General features: G+C 46.6%; 3 protein-coding genes across 3 annotated transcripts in view; 1 reads left to right on the top strand and 2 right to left on the bottom strand.

Moving 5' to 3' along the window:
* Window positions 1-4,712: 4,712 nt before the first annotated feature.
* T265_13321 (hypothetical protein) lies at window positions 4,713-17,808 on the bottom strand (the record flags this gene model as incomplete). Its single annotated transcript, XM_009168345.1, has 9 exons — window positions 4,713-5,375; window positions 5,757-5,920; window positions 6,177-6,592; window positions 11,371-11,569; window positions 14,199-14,324; window positions 14,413-14,678; window positions 16,334-16,586; window positions 16,975-17,306; window positions 17,397-17,808. Coding segments are annotated over 9 exons (2,256 nt in total), but the record flags the coding sequence as incomplete, so codon positions are not given.
* The window catches only part of T265_03773 (hypothetical protein), a gene marked incomplete at both ends in the record, with an annotated part of 18,389 nt that continues 12,410 nt past the window's right edge, over window positions 14,465-20,443 (top strand). The window contains 2 exons of the mRNA XM_009168326.1: window positions 14,465-14,536; window positions 16,841-16,976. Coding sequence (XP_009166590.1) covers window positions 14,465-14,536; window positions 16,841-16,976 — 208 coding nt within the window. The remainder of the gene's footprint in view (window positions 14,537-16,840; window positions 16,977-20,443) is intronic.
* Window positions 19,365-20,443, bottom strand: part of T265_13320 (hypothetical protein) — a gene marked incomplete at both ends in the record, with an annotated part of 19,672 nt that continues 18,593 nt past the window's right edge. The window contains one exon of the mRNA XM_009168344.1: window positions 19,365-19,611. Within this exon, the coding sequence (XP_009166608.1) occupies window positions 19,365-19,611 (247 nt within the window). The remainder of the gene's footprint in view (window positions 19,612-20,443) is intronic.

The raw sequence follows: 20,443 nt of genomic DNA, 5'->3' as shown, positions 1-20,443 counted from the left end.
CCCTATCTGAGTGTTGGCAACCCCATGGTCTCAGTGATGCAGTTAGTGAGTGGACAACAAGGGTTGAAGACGCACTGTTTGCCTGGGTTTCTCTGAACAGCTAACTACGTGCAGCGTGAACTTCCTGCTCAACGAGCGATCGGAGACCAGAAATACTCGTATCCGTGGGACCCGTACAACTTGGAGCAACGACATCGACAAGTACAGGGAACTATTCAGATTTCTAGAGGCGGATACCATCATTCTAACCCGTAGTCTGAAATTCCGAGTGTGAAGAATCAAAATGCATAGAAACCGTCTAGTGTGGGTACTTCCGAAATTGGTAGCAGCAGTCGCTTCATGCAACTCTGCACTTATCACCAACTGTTTGTCGAAAGCCCAAGAGTAACCACTGTGTTATCTGGGGTCCTTCCAAACAATTAAGCACTCAGATCAGTCAAATATCAGTCATCCATAGATGGCGATCTCGTGGAATACATCCAAGGACTCGGATTCCGGTTGGCCTCCGTGGTTCAGCTCAGTGAAAATATCATTCACCAGCACGATATTCGCTAGCTTCAAGCTAGTAGTCAACAAAGTCAATCAGCGGCAACTGAATGGATAACCATTGAATGTCGAACAAACTGGAGACAAGGAGGATATGTGAATTCGGTATTTGGCAAAATGCATCTCCGCAACCCCCCACAGACTGCTTGACCAGAAGTCTCAAGCATGGTGAAGTAATGTCCAAGAGATGGGAAGCTGGTGACGAGGGGAACAGATGAACTTTGTTCCGGCTCATCTGTCAAACCGAGCACAGATATATGAAGTCAGTCCAGGGAAAGATGGTTCGAAAGGTCTCATCGTCTGTTCTGGTGAGTGGAACACTTCGACAGAAAAATGGACTGACCTGAATCACCCAGTACAACGATGGGCAAATCATCAGCCTCATAGTAGAATACAAACTGGTAAATTCCAGCGGAGACTGAAGTCAAAAAGCGAAAGTAAAGCTTTAAAGAGAAACAAAGCAGCCCATCCAGCTGTCTTGTTAGTTGACAGAAGGGTTCGCTCGAGTTTGAGAAAACTCGTACCGAGGATTTGGAAGGCAAAAGAGGTAGCATGGAAATGATAGACACTACCGATCATGTCTTTAAAAAGAGGACTAAGTGTGCATTTGAGAGTCAGTCCGATCTCCACCGCTCCCAAAATTTTGACTAGTATCACGCACCAGAACTCGCGAGAAGCGAAGTCATGAAGACTGAGCAGGGTTTCATCCAGGTCCTGGATGCATTGGTTCCACCCTTACTTTAAGACAGCTTCTCTCGTACCGCCACACATACACAAAGACTTACATTCAGCGTTTCACTTGGCCAACGGTGCTGCTTTGTGTCTATGTCACTGCTTCAAAAGTATTCCGAAGACTCACCTGTTCTTACGCACGAACACTGGCGAGTATCTGACTGAATTCAACAGAACCGGTGTTCATCAGCACTACAATTTATCACCTTTCCCCCTCAATTTCGTAACTGGAGTGATTGCCGAACAAACGCTCGCTGTCCTTACTTCCCGGGGAAGACTATAGTGCCCAGAGTATGCAGGCAATATCCAGCTACGTGGTTCACATTCAATCCGCACATAATGCGAACAACGTCACCAAGCGGTCCGGTATGCGTTTTTCACAAGGTACTACTGCAGGACTAGGTGAGGAGACCATAAAAACCTGAAACTGGCATAGAGACTTTTTCATCCGGATAGCTGGTTTGCATCGGACAACAGCGTTGCAAATACCATAATTTCTAGAGCGCATGATACCTCCCTCCAATGTGTCTACCTCTGCGATCGGAGTGAGACTATCCGGTGGGTGACCGATGCGTCCTAGCTTGTATCAAGACTAGTACGTCTGATCCAAAGAAAAAAACTGGTTTGCATCTGACCATCGAAACGATGCATCGAATGAGCAGTGCGTGAAGGATGAGGGGAATGTTGTTGGCCACAAATCAGCCGTTTTTTTCAGTCGACGAATTTACTCGATTGTGCCAACTACGCTGGCTAGGCCGACTGTGCTGTTGTAGTATACGGTGTCTGTCAGTGTGATTGATTTATGTGTAAGTATTGGTGATGTACAACCTTGCTTACTGGGCTTTGGCTCACGAGCTTTGTTTCTGTTTTCCATCCACAGAAATTGTCGTAAACACCTGCCTTCGGAGAATCACTGTCCATTGGTGCTTCCATAGCGTGCATATTACATAATTGGCGACCACGCCAGGATGGTTGTCACACACTGGTAGAACTACCACAGAGACCCTGGCTCTACATATGTGCATACAGGCCTCAGAGCTAGCACGTTGCTCACTCACACACGGTAGACGCAGCCCCAATTACAGCAATCTCTGCACACGCTCTCCAGCTTAACGCACCACACCACTAACACCGGCCGGTTCACGTAGGCCATGGTACACGGGGACGGTGTTCTTCAAAAAGGAGGCCAGTGCAGTATACGGTGTCTGTCAGTTTGATTGATTTATGTGTAAGTATTGGTGATGTACAACCTTGCTTACTGGGCTTTGGCTCACGAGCTTTGTTTCTGTTTTCCATCCACAGAAATTGTCGTAAACACCTGCCTTCGGAGAATCACTGTCCCCTGGTGCTTCCATAGCGTGCATATTACACTGTATGCCAGGTGGTCGATTGCCTCACCGTACTGTTTGCTTGGGCAGCTTCCGACTGAAAGATACCGCAAGATGGACAATGTAAGACGCAACGGAGAGTTGTGTGAAGAACAATAAAAGAGCCTTAGACATGATACATGTCTGCGAGACTGGGGCGCCAGAGGCCCACTAAATCAAAGTTTGGATGGCGGTGTCCAGCAACCAGTGGCACTGTTCACTCCATTCTCATTTTCTACCATTAATCCACTATTTTTGTCATTTATTTTCCGAAACCACCGCAGCAGCAAGTTGCAGAACGACCAGGGTTCGCGCGTCGCCAATTTGTTGTATCTCAGTGCTGTTCCCGCTGCAGTGCCTGGTGCCGGAAAAAGGCTCGCCGATAAGGGACAAAACAGCTTTATTGCGAACGAGCGAGTGCGTGGGAGTGAAAATACAATGGCCTCAAGCTATTTTATTGGAGGGACAGTCTGACCTTGATACAATGCTGTCGCGCGCTGTATACTGGGGGGGGGGCGCTAGCTGACCTTGACCCAACGCTGACTCACGCTGTCTGGCTTTGATACGTGACGTGCTGCAATCACATTTGGTTTACAAACCACACCGAGCGCATTCCGCAACATTCATCAAATCTCATTGGACCATGCCTGTGTGCGCGTCATTCGGAAAAGGTGTGAGGCACTAGCATTGACATATGCTGGAAATCAAACAATATATAGGAGACTGCTCTTTCGAGCTGTGACTATCGATTGACTCCACAAGAACGAATGGTCGGAAAGATCACGGGCCGACTGCATTGGACAGATTTCAACAAACATTTTGACACTTTTTCATTACACGTACTTGTGAGTGACGATTTCTCTAAAAGACCGGAGACGCGGCCTATGCATTAGATAGGGCATTGTATTTCGCATTTGAAACCAACGTACACTGTGTGGTGGTTTCACCCTTGTTCGCAGCTCGTAACCCCCCAAGAGAACTGGAGACAGACACTATTAAGGGAAGAACCTGGCATTCAGCCATGGGTAATCGATCAAACAAGATACAGCGTCATCCACTTGATTTTTGAATCCCTCTGGAGCTTTGCACCGCCAATAGTTCTCAAGGATGAAACAACTGCACAGTGCGTCAGAACACAGACTTCAAGTGCAGGAAAAAAACCCAGGTCTGGAGATTCAAAATCTCCTCATGTGCTCCCAAAACGCGCTTTTGCTGTTTTGCGTCTGCTGTATGAGCCAGTGACTAAGCTGCACGCTACAACGCCATGTGACATCTAAGCGGCTATATTGCCTCCCTGCGGCATACACTAGAGTTTTGTCTAAATTCGCTGGTGCGACGATATGCTTATCTGTACAGTGAAAAGCCGAGAAGAGATCAATAAGGGAACCAGAATTGAAAACTTTGGCACACGGCAAGCGAGGCTTGTCACGATAACCGTTTGAAGTCAAATGGCATTTTCGTTGAACACTCGGTTGCAAGTAATTTGGTGTCGGCGAAGAGTCAGTTGGATCCTTCGTTTGTATCACCCTTTAACCGAACGTGCTACGAAAAAGCCGCCCAACGGTTTTGTTGGGACGACGTTCAGGATATCGATTTGTGGTTCAATGCCAAGTATAAAATCACTGAAGGCTTTGAACAGCCCACTACCGATTTCGCCTACCTTGAGTTTCAGCAGGGAGGTCTAATCTCTAAAGCCCCATCAGTTTTATCTCCTAGTTGAACAAGAAATTCTACGTACGTCGCGATAAGTACACATTTGCAATCGGAGGGGATGTCGGATTGATGAAAGAGTTAGCTGAAGTTCACGTTGCAAAGAAGCCACACAATGTGTGAGTTTGAACGATCTTGCATATTATGAATTGAAATCCGACTTTATACGGATAAGTAAGTGCCAAACCACTGACTGGTGCCATGAAAGGGGTGCTTACTTACTCGATACACGAGTCAATTGAGGACTATCGTGAACGAGAGATTCAGGTGGATGGCGACGGCTTTGATTGCAACTTAGGCAGGTGTTAGCGGGCGACACAAAGTCCCCGGGAACAAGTTAAAGAGACGGGGTTGTGTGCTAAAATGTATGTCCGTACTGAAAACATTGGTTAATATGACAGTAGTTATGGACTGGAACGGGGGACAACGTAGTCAGCAAGATTATGCGCGATAAAGATGGTGAGTTGGTTAGTAGTGGAGAATTTGAAAGAATACATCGGCACGAACCACACATGAAGACACGGAACAGATCGTGAAAAGAGAACACGGTTATGGCACATTGGCGCTCAACATGAGAAAAACATCAGTATTTGAAATAAATTAGAGTATCACAGGCTTTTTGGCTTCAAGTGATCAAACAACAGAAGAGGAAAGTTCGCAGGTTCGGTCTCCCAGTTCTCGACGGAGCAGCCTGTAAACTCGCCTGAATGCGTTGAACTCGGGTCTATCCTTGGTCGCCTCAAACGAGGGACGACCATCCTGTTCGTCTGAATCTTCACAAAGCGACTGGAACATGCGCAGAAAAATCGCACGATCTCGAGAGCGTTCTACCGAAGGCAAGGGACGCAAAAGACCGGAAAGAACGAAATGCATAGCTGACAGACATAAGAGATCGGACATCAGAGGAGGAGAAGAATGTTTACTAAGAGTCGTCATGCTGGAGGCGTTGGTAGGTTGACCGAATAGTGAGGAATGAACTCCCATATCCATTGAATAGAGGCATAGACTGAGTGGCAGCATCGAGTTAAGGATACGTATGAGTAATCTATGTATACATTCGTATGTATGTGTTTATGTATGGGTCACATATGCACTCTCTAAAAATCAATAAACATGCATTACCGGGAGTGGTAAGCAGACCTGATACTCTTGGCTCTGGATGAGTGCAGGTCTGGAGTACATCACGACTAGGCCATAGGAAGTATAATTTTCACTCATTTCCGGTCAAAGTATGAAGCTAAACTGAGTAAAAAGAACCAGATCGTGTCCACTAAATTTCACACCAATTACATGCCGCTTGGACCACCGGGAGCCGCATGAAGCTCCGCCCGGGAAAAAGATATGACATAGCACGTATCTGACTACAGTTTTAATAAACCACGTTATTATCGAAAAGGATACGCCCTACGCAGAGCCGGGTGAGTAGAGGCGGAGAGCAGACAGACGGTTGTTGCCCAGACAGCCAGTTGGGGTGGCTCTCGGCCCAGTAGAGTTGGAAGCGCCAGAAGGACCCATTGACGGATCAGGGCCTGGCCCTCTTCGTTGTCCAGAAATCGCCCAAATAACTGAAAAGTAGAAGAGAGCGAGATAAAGCAAATGCACGATGGGTTCTGACAACCTAAGTGTCCTATTGTATACTTGAATTCGTACTGTTGTGCTTCAGTTCAACATTTCAATGCCAAGGACGGTTGATGACATGAATTGCTAGTTCACTGGCAGCGTGACCACCATATAAGCACTACTAGGAAGAGAAACATGGACAGAAAAGGATTTCATCGGAAGCGTAATAGTGCATAGGTGCATGTCACAGATGTGTCCTACCTGAGCAAGAGTTTGAGCAGCCAGCTGTGGATTAGCATGATCCAAACGAGCGAATTCTCCCAGAGCTTTGTTCAATACGGGATCCGAAATGTGCTCATCTCTTTGTTTCTCATAGTCCGAATCTTGGTTGCTGGTGGGGTAAGAAACCGATAGGGCTTGGATAATATCCATACTTGTTGAGGGAAGGAGGTCCGCTACGACAGTGGCTTCCACGGCCGAGGTCCACGCACTGGATACCCAAGTTGAACTAGTATTACTTGAGGGTGAGGCCGGTACAGGAGCGATTCCACCCCGAAGTCGTTCCCACAAGCAGCTAAGGAATTCTTGTGTCATACCGGCAGCAGCTTCGGAGTCCAATAGCACCGAAGGAGGTAACGTAAGTGACTTGCGTGTCAGGGGGATATCATCCGAAGTTGCTATCAATGCAGGGTTTGGACAGATAAAGTAATGTGTCTCTCTCTGTGTGTGTACAGAAAACAAGTCAATTCTTTCAGAAGAAGTTCTGAAAACAATCGAGGGGTCCACTTTTGGCACAATAAAATGACTCATCAAACCGAGGAATCAGAGTTAGGTTGAACAAGTTTTGGAGCCAATAGAGGAAACATTGAGCGGAATTTTTGTTTACACTCAGGAGAGCCTGAAGATGAGGTATTTGGCGTTGGCCACAGGTTTTTTGGGTCTGTTTTGATTGTAAAGATAGATGGGTTTGATGGAGAGTTGCACGAATCTCACGTGGGTTCTGTCATAATTTTTCGGACAAAAAACACTAATTCTTCCTGTATGGTAATTCTTACGCGTTTTCTTGTAAATCAACATTAATTCATCTTGATTTAATCACTTTTGCTAGTAACTGAACGCAAACTCAGCGTTTTCCTACCAATTAGTGTGCACATCATCATAACATTGAATAAAAAAATAATTGTTCAGCTGAAACATCCTTTCAACGCCCAGCTGTCACATGACCCGAGGGAAGCATGAGAGCTGAGATACTCTCAGGTCGCCCAAGCCTGGACAGGACCAGTCCAGATAGGACCTTTCGTTTAGTAAGTTAGTACCTTTAACTAGTGAACTATCATAACAACAAGTTAAGAACAACCACGTCTGACAATTTCCGACGAAAAAAGTATCCAACACAGCTGTGCGGGCAAAGCATTCTTCAGGTGCCATGTTAACAGGAAAGGGTCTTATTCAAGACCATCCACTGAAATATTGAACACCGGCGGATCAAAGAATGAAACTCATCTTACTCTGACCGTCAAAGAGTTTCCCTCCTGTTCATATGCCCAGTACAAATGGTACATAGCTTATGTGAGATGGCTCAATGGTTAGAGCGCGAATTTACTGTTCGGAAGGTTCGTGGTTTGAACCCGACCTCTGCCTCTCGACTTCCCGTGTCTAGGCTTAGGCAACCTGGTAGTATCCCAATCCTCGTGCTTCCTTCTGCTGGCACGGCAGTTAGCCACCGAAAGGGTGCTTATGAGTAGGTCTGTCAGTGAGATGTAGTACAACAATAACCCAAGCATCAAGCCTGTGACACGAGCGGAGAATGATTCAGAAGATAGGTCCAGCCAACTTGCTGGAAACAACCACTCGTTGGTGAACCTGGAGCACGAAACACTAATTGTTGAATCAAATCTTTGCTACAAAAGAAATCGAACGGTAAATTCCTAGAAGGTGATCACTTCTTCTGATAAGGCTTAGAAATCAGCCGAGAGAGAGAGAGAGAGACAAAGTCAGACGGATTTCTCAACCATCCAACTCTGAACACAACGGATGCGACAAGCTGAAACCAGAAGTCGTTTCAAGTCGTGACACAATAGTTGTAAAAACCTACGTACTAAATGGTATGCCCTTAGTTCACACTCTGGATAACCGTTCAGCTGTGGCGTCCTTTCCGTGCCTGGCTGCTATGCCACCAGAAGGAAGCACGAGGGCTGGAATACTGCCAGGTTGCCAGGACAGGGGAATTCAAGAGACAGAAATCGGGTTCAAACCATTTCACCCCACTCTGGCTAACTGAAAACAGGGATGTCGGGGCATATGATACGTGAAGGTTTTATGTCCAGTATGAGCACAATGCCTCCAGTTGATCTAGTTCTGGCGAACAGGTTCACACAAGGAGTCTGATTGGGAAACCTGACCCAGCAGACAACACGGAACCATGCTGCACGAAACTCTACGATCGTGTACGTCGGAGGGCGTCAAATTGATTGGATCCGGATTCACGTGTAATTAGCAGCCAAGAACATTAACAAACAATCCGTAACAGTTAATCTGTAAGAGACGGTGGCAACCCAAGGAAACAAGCCAAATTGAGGACGGCGGCGGTTGACCCTCTGGCGAATCCATTACGACGCCTTCTCCAAGTTCTACGCCTTCGTTGTAAGTGATGTTCATCTGCTGCTGCAAAGGGGCTGAACCTCATCGTGGTATGGCGGTTTGTGTCCATCTATAACCCACTGAGCCGTATTTGATGATCTCACCGGAATGCGCCGAATTTCGCACGCCACGTTGATCAATGCGTACAGGTCTGAAAAACACCGTCCCCTGGTTGGGACTCCAAACATGTGTGGTCACTTGCTCCTTAAAAATGTAGGCCACTCTAACGGTCTGACGCCTACCACTACCTTGCGGTACAACTTTTGATCCAAAGGCTTTGGCTAAGAACACTAATAGCCTTCCTGTCTAGGTGTGGGCACCCTAGAAATACTATTATAAAAAAAAACGATCATCGAGTAGTGCCATTAGCTGCAAGTTCAGGAACTACGATCAACCATCATGCATCAGGCTCAACTGAAGCTTCCGCGCATCGATGTTCACTACCAGGCCTAAACGCTGAAAGCTGCCTTCAATGTTCAAACACGGAACCAAGCAGCATAACAAACGGTTCTTGCACGTACGGTGGATCTCCTCTGCGCCGGTATCTGTGACCTGTTATAAACAGGATGCAAGTACTGCATTTGAACCGACGGCTCGCTCGCTATCTACCCGCCAACAACTGGTGACGCGGAGGCCGCAGTAGATGGATATAATTGGGTGAGTATTGTGTTAAGTCCCGACTGACTGGCTAGTCGCTGATAGTCACCTCTGTTTGGCAATGTTTGTGAAAGTATCTCGGCAAATAGAGATTGATTGCTCCCGGCGGACTGTAGCTCCGGATTTGTCAGATTGATTCTACGGTGCTCTACGTGCTTTTTTGCAGCGTGCTAAGAGCTCAGAAATCGTTGTAGTCGCTCAGCTGGGAAAGTTCAGCACTGCATGGGATCAACTAGGTGATCGTCTAGGATTGGACGCACGCAAAACGAGCCTGATCACAGATTGTTTCTCTGCATTACCAAGTTCCAAAATAGGGAAAATAGTTTGACTACGCGGGGCTCACAAAGAGTCCTGAAAACAAATAGGATATAATGCCATCAGTCACCTAGGATGAGGGTCGACCACTGCTTGCCACTGGAATACCTATGTGGGCCTCGACCATGCTCCTGTCCGTTGGTGTTCTTCAGATCGGGCAAAATACGCCAACGCCGTGTTTTGCATGGACCCCAAAATTAAGGGATGCATCAAAAACTCTTCTGCCTCGACCATGCTCCTGTCCGTTGGTGTTCTTCAGATCGGGCAAAATACGCCAACGCCGTGTTTTGCATGGACCCCAAAATTAAGGGATGCATCAAAACACTCTTCTTTGATGCCTGCTTGCTGATACAATACAGGAATGTTAAACAGCAATGAAGTAAGATATCCAAAGCTGTACTTGATGTCGGGACTTCTGCCACTGTACGATCCAGTTGGCCTTTTCCAGCAATGGATCTCTGAAAGGATCATGGCTTCGCTGGATGTCCAGCAGCAGCATTCGGTCACCTGCCACTTACATTGCGGATTGTCGGCCTTTGATGGAAACGTGAACTGTGAATTAGGAGCTCACTTCAACCTCAGAGGTATCTGCGCACTTTCCCACTCAAGCGCCATCGTTCTCTTGGTTCTAACGGCCCACCAACTGTTCCGTTCAAGGACGTTGGTGAATTCGCGGTCTAGCACACTTCAATCTATGTGAAAGAAAGATAACGTCCTAGACAACTGCGGTCAGACATCTTCAAAAACGTACAGACCATGCGTTGAATCCAACTTGACCTTACGATAAGTCCTCCATTCCTCCGCATGTGTACTTTTGATCTCCAGTTGTTTTGCTTATGCGTACCAACTCACTCACCTTGCCGCAGAGACCGTCCCATCCGACACTAGTATATTAGCACGCATGTGAATGTGCGCAGCTGACCTACTCACCAACGCGAGTTTGTGTCCCGTTTGCTTGCTTTGACTTGTTTTCTCATGGGTTCCGTGCGATCGCACGGCCGATCAGAATCATGAGACAGTCGTCGAGAGGGACGACCGCAACCCACAGTGCTGAGCGATGATTTCGCTCGCCGTTGTTTGCGGACGTAGAATTTCAAACCCAATTCTTCCTTTTGATATTCGGGATTGTCGAGCCTACGCGTCACTCGAAGTTCCGCATCGACAACCACAACACCGTGGGTGTAAAAAAATCGTCGTTCAGCTGTAGCACCCTTTCCGTGCCTAACTGCCATGCCACCCGAAGGTTGCACGAGGGCTGGGATACTGCCAGGTTGCCCAAGCCTAGACAAGGGAAGTCGAGTGGCAGAGGTCGGGTTCGAACCACAGACCTTCCGGTCAGTAAATTCGCGCTCCAACCACTTAAGCCATCTCGCCCCGTGGATGTACCAAACACAAAAGTGTCACTTTGTCTTTTGTCGTGACAAGACTTGCAAATGTATGACAGCGACGTTTGTGCTGTCAGTTTCCAGCTTGTCTGATTGAGTACGAGAACTGTAGAATACATGAGTTCAGCACCAGGCCCTTCCTCAGGCAGTCTACTTTTTTCAGCTTCAAGGATTTTAGGCATCTGTGTCAGCACTGACGCTTCGGCATCTGATGGTGATAACGTTCATTTGAGGTTACCGACCTTGAGATGTTATCATCGTTGGGCCCTATAAAACAATCCACAAAAGACTAGCTAACCGAACCAGAACTCACTATGCCATGATAGCGAGATGGCGTCTTTTGCTCACGATACTTCAAAGCAATTGGCTCATTCATAGCCAAGCCATAAATCAACTTGGCCCCAAGACCGAAAGGTACGTGTATTCGGGCACGACGACAGACCAAAGATTTGACTCACTCGAATACATCATGCTCGATTCAGTGTCGCCCAGAGGAACTGTTCCCATGAGGGAGGATTCACGTCGGTACTGCTTGAGCTGATGGTTCAATCGTCCTGCATTTGAGTACATGCATGTGACAAGAAGGCGAAGTACGGGAAGGCTGACGAGTGGAGAACGACATGCTCGGAGACGACTGACACACAACTTTTGAAGACTCTGAAAAGCCGATGAGAATGATGCGGGAATCAAGACACTACGTATAGACTATTCGGTTATGCAGGATAGATAGTGAAAATATATCGCGGCAAACCTATCGGAGGACCTATTAGAGAGAGACGTGTGATGACGGAGACGAAGCGGGAATCAAGACACTACGTATAGACTATTCGGTTATGCAGGATAGATAGTGAAAATATATCGCGGCAAACCTATCGGAGGACCTATTAGAGAGAGACGTGTGATGAGCGGAGACGAACACACACACACACACGACTCGTTAAGATGTGTACATGCACCTATTAGAGAGAGACGTGTGATGAGCGGAGACGAACACACACACACACGACTGGTTAAGATGTGTACATGCACCACATGCACCACCACATGTAAATTTCTGGTAGTTTGGCTTGATTTACCAATTCACTGGGGTCCTTCGCGAACTTGTCACCCAGCGTATTTTTATATTTGGAGTTTGGGGCGTAACCGGATGTACCCATTGCATGCTTCGTCCCATCTATTCTCTTGGGCGATTTCGAATTATGCTGCCTTGATGTGCTTTACCACTTGAAATCGTGTCGCAGCAGTACACCTAGTGCCAAACATGCTCACCTGTCTTGTCTTGTCCGCTGATCCTCCGAGCAGTGGCTAATAAGTGAGTGGGTAGCTACACGCCTTTCGATGAACCGGTGTTCATGATCTGCCGGTTCAACCGACTCAGTTTAGTAGCGAAGTACTCCACTACAAACCGAAAGATCGCGACTTCGAATCCTTCCAGAGCTCTGTGCATCCTGTTGATGGTCTTCAACAAGGACGAAACAGCTAAACATTATTTCTCTGCTTTTCAACATCAGTTGTAGGATGAAACTTATGGTGAAATTCCAAGCCATCGAAGAGTTTCCAGTAACCCGAGTAGTTTCTTATGTCAAGAAAATACACTGTGAGATAAGGAATATCGTGCCAACCGCAACATAAGGTGGCGTTCGTACAGCGCATCCAGTTTCAGAATATCATTGACGACGGATTCACCTGAGTCTCTCGTGAACAACAATGTAATTTATGAAGAGTACGTTTCGCCAGTGGTTTTGTTACAACTTGAATAATTTCAGGGCGGCTTGTTGTGACGTTAGTACGGAAGCATTGGATGAAGAGTACGTTTCGCCAGTGGTTTTGTTACAACTTGAATAATTTCAGGGCGGCTTGTTGTGACGTTAATACGGCAGTGAAGCATTGGTGTTGAACACTGATGTCATGCTGTAGATGATGATTGTGATGATGCGTTAATGCGAAAAGTCCACAGATACCTTAAAAAGCCAGCTGTTAGCCTGAGTCGATCATCAGACTTGAGTGCCTCGATCTTTAACTTTACTTCTTGCCTTATGCTAGCTTGTCCTTCGTGAGCACTCGGCTGTTGTCCTATCAAATAAGTGCACACAATGTTAATGACTTCCACCCCCGAAGTAGTTCGAACGATTTCACACAGCACAAAGCGATACTATTCCCGGACTTGGCGATACAATCGCAAGATTTTGGTGTACACTGTGTCGATTTTGGCATCTAGCTGAATGATAGGGTGCAGTTGGCCGAGGCGAGGAGATAGGACACAGTAAACGAACTGCACGATGGAGGTGTAGTGGCTACCCTCCTGTCTACTTACCCTTGGAACTAATTTAATTAGCACATCCACATGGACTGTCTATTATCTTGTTTACCCCACAACTACGAGCATCATCTACCATTTCATCAGCACCTACTTCTCTCCTTTGATAAGGGGAAAATATTTGTAGAGGTCACTCATCAGATCACGCGTCACAAACACTCAAACCACGTGACAGTTCCTGTCCCACTTGCAACCTTAGCCGACATGACAATGAAACTTCTCAACCATTTTCGTTTACGCGGCTACTACTTGCGTCACGCACCAGGACTACGAACTTCATCCAACACATCAGGTCAAGTTGTATTCATGTTCGTGCAAGTAGCAAACACGAAGGGACACCCCCCTCTTCACAGTGCACACAATAAATAGGCATACAACTAGGCTCAACACACACACACACACTCGCGCGCACAGGACAGGAAGACAACCGAGCTCCGCAAGTCCCCACGGACAACTACGGAACACGTGTAGCAGCTATCGGAACTTCACTCAGGAACTCTCAACAAGTGTCCTCAAACGATAAGTCACTTTTTTTTTGGCTTATTCCACTTTTCTCATTGTATCTATTTTTATCAAGTGCACCTAACTATTGTACTCATCAGATTCTAGTAAGACAGACATTTGCTAGTGCTTGTTACATTCTGATAATCAACTTAATTACGTCACAACTAGAGCACTAAAAGAGGTACTGCCATGTTTTGAGGCTCGCAGTTTAAAAGTGCACTCTTCCTGGTGCAAAATTGTCATAAGATGCCATCAGAGAAAGAATCAAATAAAGTAAACGGTCAGCTAAATGTCCGATTCTACGTGGGGGCGAGCAAGTTGCTTTCACATGCATTCCACGACTGTGTAACAATCGTTGTTATTTGGGAACCAAAGAATATGCTTTGTGAATGATTCGCAGAGAGAGCAGTTCCGTAGTTAGATGTGGCAAAACAACCCGAAAGAGTATTCACAAAGGGAACTAACCTCTGTAGCACCTTTTCCAAGCCTTCCCATCATAACCAAACGCCCGATTCCTCGACACCAAGCTGTGTGGACTAAGAGTGAACAGCACAAATGAGCCGTGGTTCCCGTTGCGAGAGCGGCGTGGGGCTGGAGGAGAAATGGTGAAGGCACTTGTGAGTCGGAGATACTGAACAGTCTAACTATTTACTATGCACGAATGAATTCGCTTGCTTACCGTGTGGAGACTTCCCGTGCGTAATAATGTGGCGGGTACACTGTCCGATAACATGAAAGAACCGAGACGGAACAGGTTGGATGTAAGACCCGACAGCATTTCCGTCAAACCCGATCCAAAATCCGTAAGCACTGGATGAACAGGCGGTGCAGAAAAGTTCTCTGCCAGGAAGAACGCTGCGGCTAGGATGGTCAGTTGATGTCGCTCCACTCGTTCCGTTTGAAATGAATTACCGTTGGAGGTGCTGACCGAGAATGTGGTAGCATCTGGAAGTCATTTAGCAGCAGAAATAAGACGGTATTTCACAGAGCGAAAAACCTTCGTGGACAAAGTAACAACCTATGAACAGTTTCCTCTCGGATCGCACTTAAGGGACTGGAAGAATTGTTTGACAGAGTGGAAGGAGGTCAGAGGTGTGATTGTGAATAATACGTGTGGTTGTTTATGAGATAGGTAGGCCAGAAGTCACATGATTCAGATGAATCCAATTCCCGGCTGTGCTATCCAAATGGTCGAATAAATGGACTGACACTTGAATGTCGAAAACTGATGTTATACTCGCTCGAAAGCTGGGTGTGAAATTGGTACGGATCGCCAAAATGTGCAGGTATAGGTGATATACAGAGTTTGTTCGACGGTGCACATCTAGATTCTGCTCGACCGCGACACGAACCACTGTACTTGTAGGGAGGGTTTAACGTTGAAAATGATATGCACATTCACACAGCTACGTGGGCCAGCAACGTAGCGGGGAATGCGGTCCCCCCCCCCCAAAAAAAAAAAGCCGTGACCAGGGTGCCAGTCTGCCGTACAATCAGGTTACATCCGTACTCTCAATGTATGCCATATCAATTGGTGTGGAGAGCCGAAGAACCTCTGACCAACGCTTTTTACCATCTCAGCTTGGATCTTAATGTGGAGAAGTTTACAGTATAGAGATGACCCGAGATTCCTCGCTAACGCACAGATCACAAGGGGAGACTGCCTCAAACAGAAAAGGTTAACATTCTGACCATCAGTTCTAACGCATAGCAGTTCTTTTTATATTCGCGCCCTCAGAATGACAAAAGGGAGCATTCCAATTGTTGGTAATTGTCTTTGACGCGCTCTAGAGAGGTCTGAACCGTGCACCTCAGTAAGTTTGGCCCAACCTGGTGTGCGCCAGGACAGTATGAACATCTGAGCTTTCCAGAACCGTAGCTGATTTACCCTACTAATTCTACATTCTGGTTTCCGTATTCTGAGCGAAGACTCATTTGGCAGGTTGTATTGTCAGCTACCCCATTTGAAGTGGCTAGTCTGTTCGAGAACAGAAACAGAATTTATACGGAACAACGTGTGAACACGAGCTAACTCGTATTGTGGAACGATCATACACATTGATGCGGACGAGCAGTACTAAAAAAACTGCCACTTCAAGGTGGTGTCAGGGAAAAAAATCTTGAGTCTAGATCAGATCGAATGAGACGCGCCCGATCAGCGAGGCCCAAAATGGACCAATGACCATAAGGCGCCTCTACATTAAAGTACACGGGCGAAAAAAGTCAAATTGAAATTGCACCGTCAAAACGAGACTAAACCCGATCAGATCATGCTTCTGTATTAGGAGTACAAAAAACTAAACTGTGTGTGTTTCAACAAAGGTTTAGCATTTCCCAACCTAGTAAATTTATTGGAACGTGGTAGCTGGACAAACAAATAGCCGCCCGATAAACTCTGTAAGTTGGTGTCGTTTTAAGTCGATCTCACCTAAGCAGACGTGTGCAATCAACTGAGAGATATCTCGCAAAACGTCAAATAAATAAAACTGACAGCGTTAGCTCTGTAACAGAGTGATTATCAACGGGTGATGTCATCTGTACTTGGATTCTCAGTGAACGGTAATGAAATAATTTTGTCAAGATTGATGAAGGCAACTCACCGAATGGCTTCACGTGACTGGCTGCACCGATTAGTCCGGTTTTGGAACCAGCTGATACGCCAAACATGCCGGTCATGAAGCGTTTCAATCCAGATGCCCCGGCTGTTTTGTCCGGCTCAGCAACCGGGCGATCTGTCCGACTGGTCTTGAGCGAATCCACTGCGGAAGAATCAGTGTATTCTGCTACAGATGACCGGATAGAACACAGAGGACCAAAGAGCGCGTCCAGTTTCCGTTCCAAATAGCTACAGAGCTGAAACAACATAAATAATAAAACTAGTTCAGAAAACAAAACCATTTTAGAAGTGTAAAATCGAGACACTGTAACAGGACAGGACCTTCATTCACACAATGGGTACCGTAGGAAATGTTTAGACATGAGCGGTCGAGAGGTTAATTCTGAACTACTGATCTTCTGGCAGTAACTTCGCTCCTCAACTTCTGAGCTAGGGCAAAGATGCGAGCGACAACGGATGATTACGTATCACACCATTATTTCATTTTCAGGCTATTGCTCTATCCAACCATTCCGGGACAACAATGGCTAGTTCATACAGAATATACAAATGGATCGCCACACGGACAGGAAATGGTGCTGCGGGTGAGAAAGTAGCGGCCCAGATAGGCGAAGAAGTACCTACCTGTGAGTATAACTCATTCAGTACGGGAGATCCCGTCGGTGGACTGTGCTGTTGCAACTGACTCTGATGTGGCTGCGATCGTACCAGAAGGGCTGCGTGCAGCAGCCACATAGCCGCCTGAAGACCTGCATTTTGCAGGGTGATTTGGTTGGACTGAAGAGCCATGAGGGTCTGACGCACCGCTAGATCCAATGAACCAGGCTGCAAGAGTTCCACATTTTCGGGACCACTAGCGGCCACCTCCAACACCGCGGAACTTTTGGCCAAACCAATTGTCAACCATTGTTGAATGGGAGCAGGGAAATCGCTGAGTGATGGAAGCTTGCCAACAACTGAAAGCAATGGGCGAAATCAGACAACCTATTAGCTAAAGAAACAACGATATGACAAAAGCGTACAAAGTGGATGTAATGCGGACTCACACTCGCTGAGATATCCTTGTAGCCATTCAAACTGCTCTCTAGTTGTGAACAGATCAGAGAGAAGTACAACCGATCGCACAAGAGCACTGGAAACTGCCAAAGCAGGATAACCCGGTTTGGCAGTTTGCCCAGTGCTGCCTCGTTTCGCCTGAATCGGATCCGATCGTACAGATGTTTGAACAGCTGAAACTGCACCCACCATTGTCCCAGGATCACTAGAAGCCGAAATATGTGATCCGGACACTGTTTGCTCGGAACCACTTTGTGAGCCTGTCGACTGCGTGGCATTTGCGGGTCGCAGCCAAGACTGAAACAGTAGTTGACTGGACTGCAGACAGGAGAATAGCACTTCATCGTAGTCCGTAACGACTCGACCTTCACAGCTAACTCCCCATAGCCGAGGTACGACGACTAAAAAGAGAACGGTTAGAAAAGGAGTCAAACATGAGAATCAATCATGGACACCCTCTAACTTAAAAGCAAAAAGAGTGCTCTTCTTTAAAGAAACACCTCTCCGGGAAAGGGGGACATCAAACTCCGGAGTCTCATACCCGCGCCTTCCTGGCTAGTAGTTTGAACACTTAACCATTCGGCCACGAGTGGCTCATCAGCAGTGTGATTAACTCGCACTTGGACAGGATATAGCGCCGCTCATCCTTCAATCACGGGATCCACATCACGCGGTCACACGTGTTGACTGGCTCCTCGAGCAACGACTTCTCAGATAGAAGTTTCACTCATCGGGTGAAGTTTATTCTTCCACTGAGCTACCTATATATTGTGGGTAGTGTGAGGAGATTTGGGATATTTTGTGTGGGATTTCGTCCTGTAAGTGAAGCCAATCTATGCTGAAAAGCCGAGAAGCACTGTGCTTCTCGGCTTTTCAGCATAGATTGGCTTCACTTACAGGACGAAATCTCTACAGAAAATGAAAACGATCAAGGTCGGACTGGGTGCTGTGACGTCTTTGGTCTATCTGGTGATTCGCTTTGCACGCGGTCGCAAACGGTGCCGAATGAATCCTGCTGACGGCATTTTAATGCGACAGGATTGTCACATATTCCTACTCCGCTGCTATTTGAAGATATACGCATATTTTGACAAATACATTCATTTACAAATCGTTTTAGATGGGAGACTCTACTGGACACCAGCTGGTCTCTCGTTTATGATGTTCTCAAGCAATTGAATGTGCTTCACCAGGCCACCTCATGTTTAACTTGGTAAGACATTCGAGATATCGAATGGACGTAATACACTACTCAAAGTTTTCAGCAACTTTATGAGTAGTGTATTACGTATATACGCATATTGTAGCGGAGTATTTTTTTTCAAAGAACATGAGGTTTTCTCAAAATGACTTCCTTTCTTTCTGTATTTCACCCACAGAGTCGTTCCTTGTGGCTTTATGGCTTTAAGGACCGGAGTTAACTGAGAAGTACAGCTGTTAGTGACAGTACTCCAGGAGGATCGTAATGCGAGGAAATTCCGTTCGGCGCGAAACGAAACTTTCTTCATGGGGAGGGACATTGTCGTAGTTGTCTAGCTCAAGCTTGGAATGATCTACTGCTTGTTGTAACAGCATCTGAAGTAAGACTAGTGTGACGAAATTCATCATGAAGTTGTTGCCTATAAAGTTGAGAGAAGGCTGGACGGCAGACTGAATCACAGCAAACGTACCACACTCCAAGAAGTGTGCATGCAATGCAGATTGCCTCCTAACAAAAAAACGACTCTATCAAATAATCAGTTAGCTCCCATAAGTCCAGAACGCTGAGTCCTGTGCAAACAGGGGTAGGAACTTTCGAGCTTGATACAAGAGGAGAACACCAGAAGAGATACCGTCTACAACGTACAGGGAGAGGATGGACTGACAGAGGCGGAATCAGTAAGATCAAGCAAGTCCGTTTTGAGCTCTGAACCGATGGTCGTGAGATTTGTACGTGAGGATGGTTGCAACCGCCGCACAAGCCACGAAATCGAGAACTGACTAAGTCCAGCGGTTCCAGGTGGATCACAAAGGCGCTCGATATTCGGTTCGACCAAACACGCCACCAGGTCAGCGGACGCTGTTGTGACATGCCCCAGTACTCCCACAAAGTCCGTGGCTACTGAGCAAGAGTCAAGAGATCGCAAGGCCACATTCTGGAACCGACTACAACGCAACCGTTCACATTCTATAAGTGTGACCAGACCATTGAGCTTTTGACCGAGCCTGTAGACGTAAGAGAGGACGGGAAGATCACTTGTCATCGATACACTTTAGTCCTGTTTGGAAGACATCAGGAGCATCAACGCTCCTATGCACACAAAGATAAGTAGCAAGCAGCGAAATTTAAAACATCGTATCGTCTCAGATTCTGGACTCAAGAGTAAAAAAAACGGGAGACAAACCGTTTTCTTGGGCTTGGTTGTAAAATTGCGAGACGCGGAATGAGAATAGCGCACTGGAAGGGAAAATATTATTTGGTCGTATAGATGAGTCATATGAGAAGACTAAGCAAATCTTCTTAACGTTTGGGTAAAGAATCGGTAGTTTTTAATTGTTTGTTTCTGAAACGATGACTTATCAATCGGTTCCAAACTTTTCCAAATGATCAAATCTTCTCAAGCTTATAAGAAATGGGCCGTTTTACGACTTGCCATATAACAATGACCGATATGTGTGTGTGAAGGGGGGGGGTGGTGCAGGGCTAAAATAAATGTTAAGTCAGAAGCTGATCAATTCGTACGCATCGATCCTGTTAACCTTAAGAGGAATCGTAAAAAATTAAGCGACCAAATGACCACAGGGTGTATCACAGCATTTTATCACAGTAAACTTAGCTCGTGAAAGTCCTTAGCATGGTCAGTCCGAGTGTGATTCGTCGGAGCGACTGGAGAGGTTAGAAAATCGAGGATAATTCGTGCAGTGGGAAGGGGTTGGGGAGGGACATCGGTGGACGCTGAACTGCCCCCACCCCCCGCTTGACAACTCACTGACAGTGCTGGATTTATGCACCAATTTACCAGCTCGCGCGTGCAATGCGCAGCTACTTACCCCCCAA

Source organism: Opisthorchis viverrini (genome assembly GCF_000715545.1).
Source record: "Opisthorchis viverrini unplaced genomic scaffold opera_v5_60, whole genome shotgun sequence".
Taxonomy (NCBI): Eukaryota; Metazoa; Platyhelminthes; class Trematoda; order Opisthorchiida; family Opisthorchiidae; genus Opisthorchis; species Opisthorchis viverrini.
Note: the sequence above shows the minus strand (reverse complement) of the source record. Positions and strands in the feature narration are given on the sequence as shown.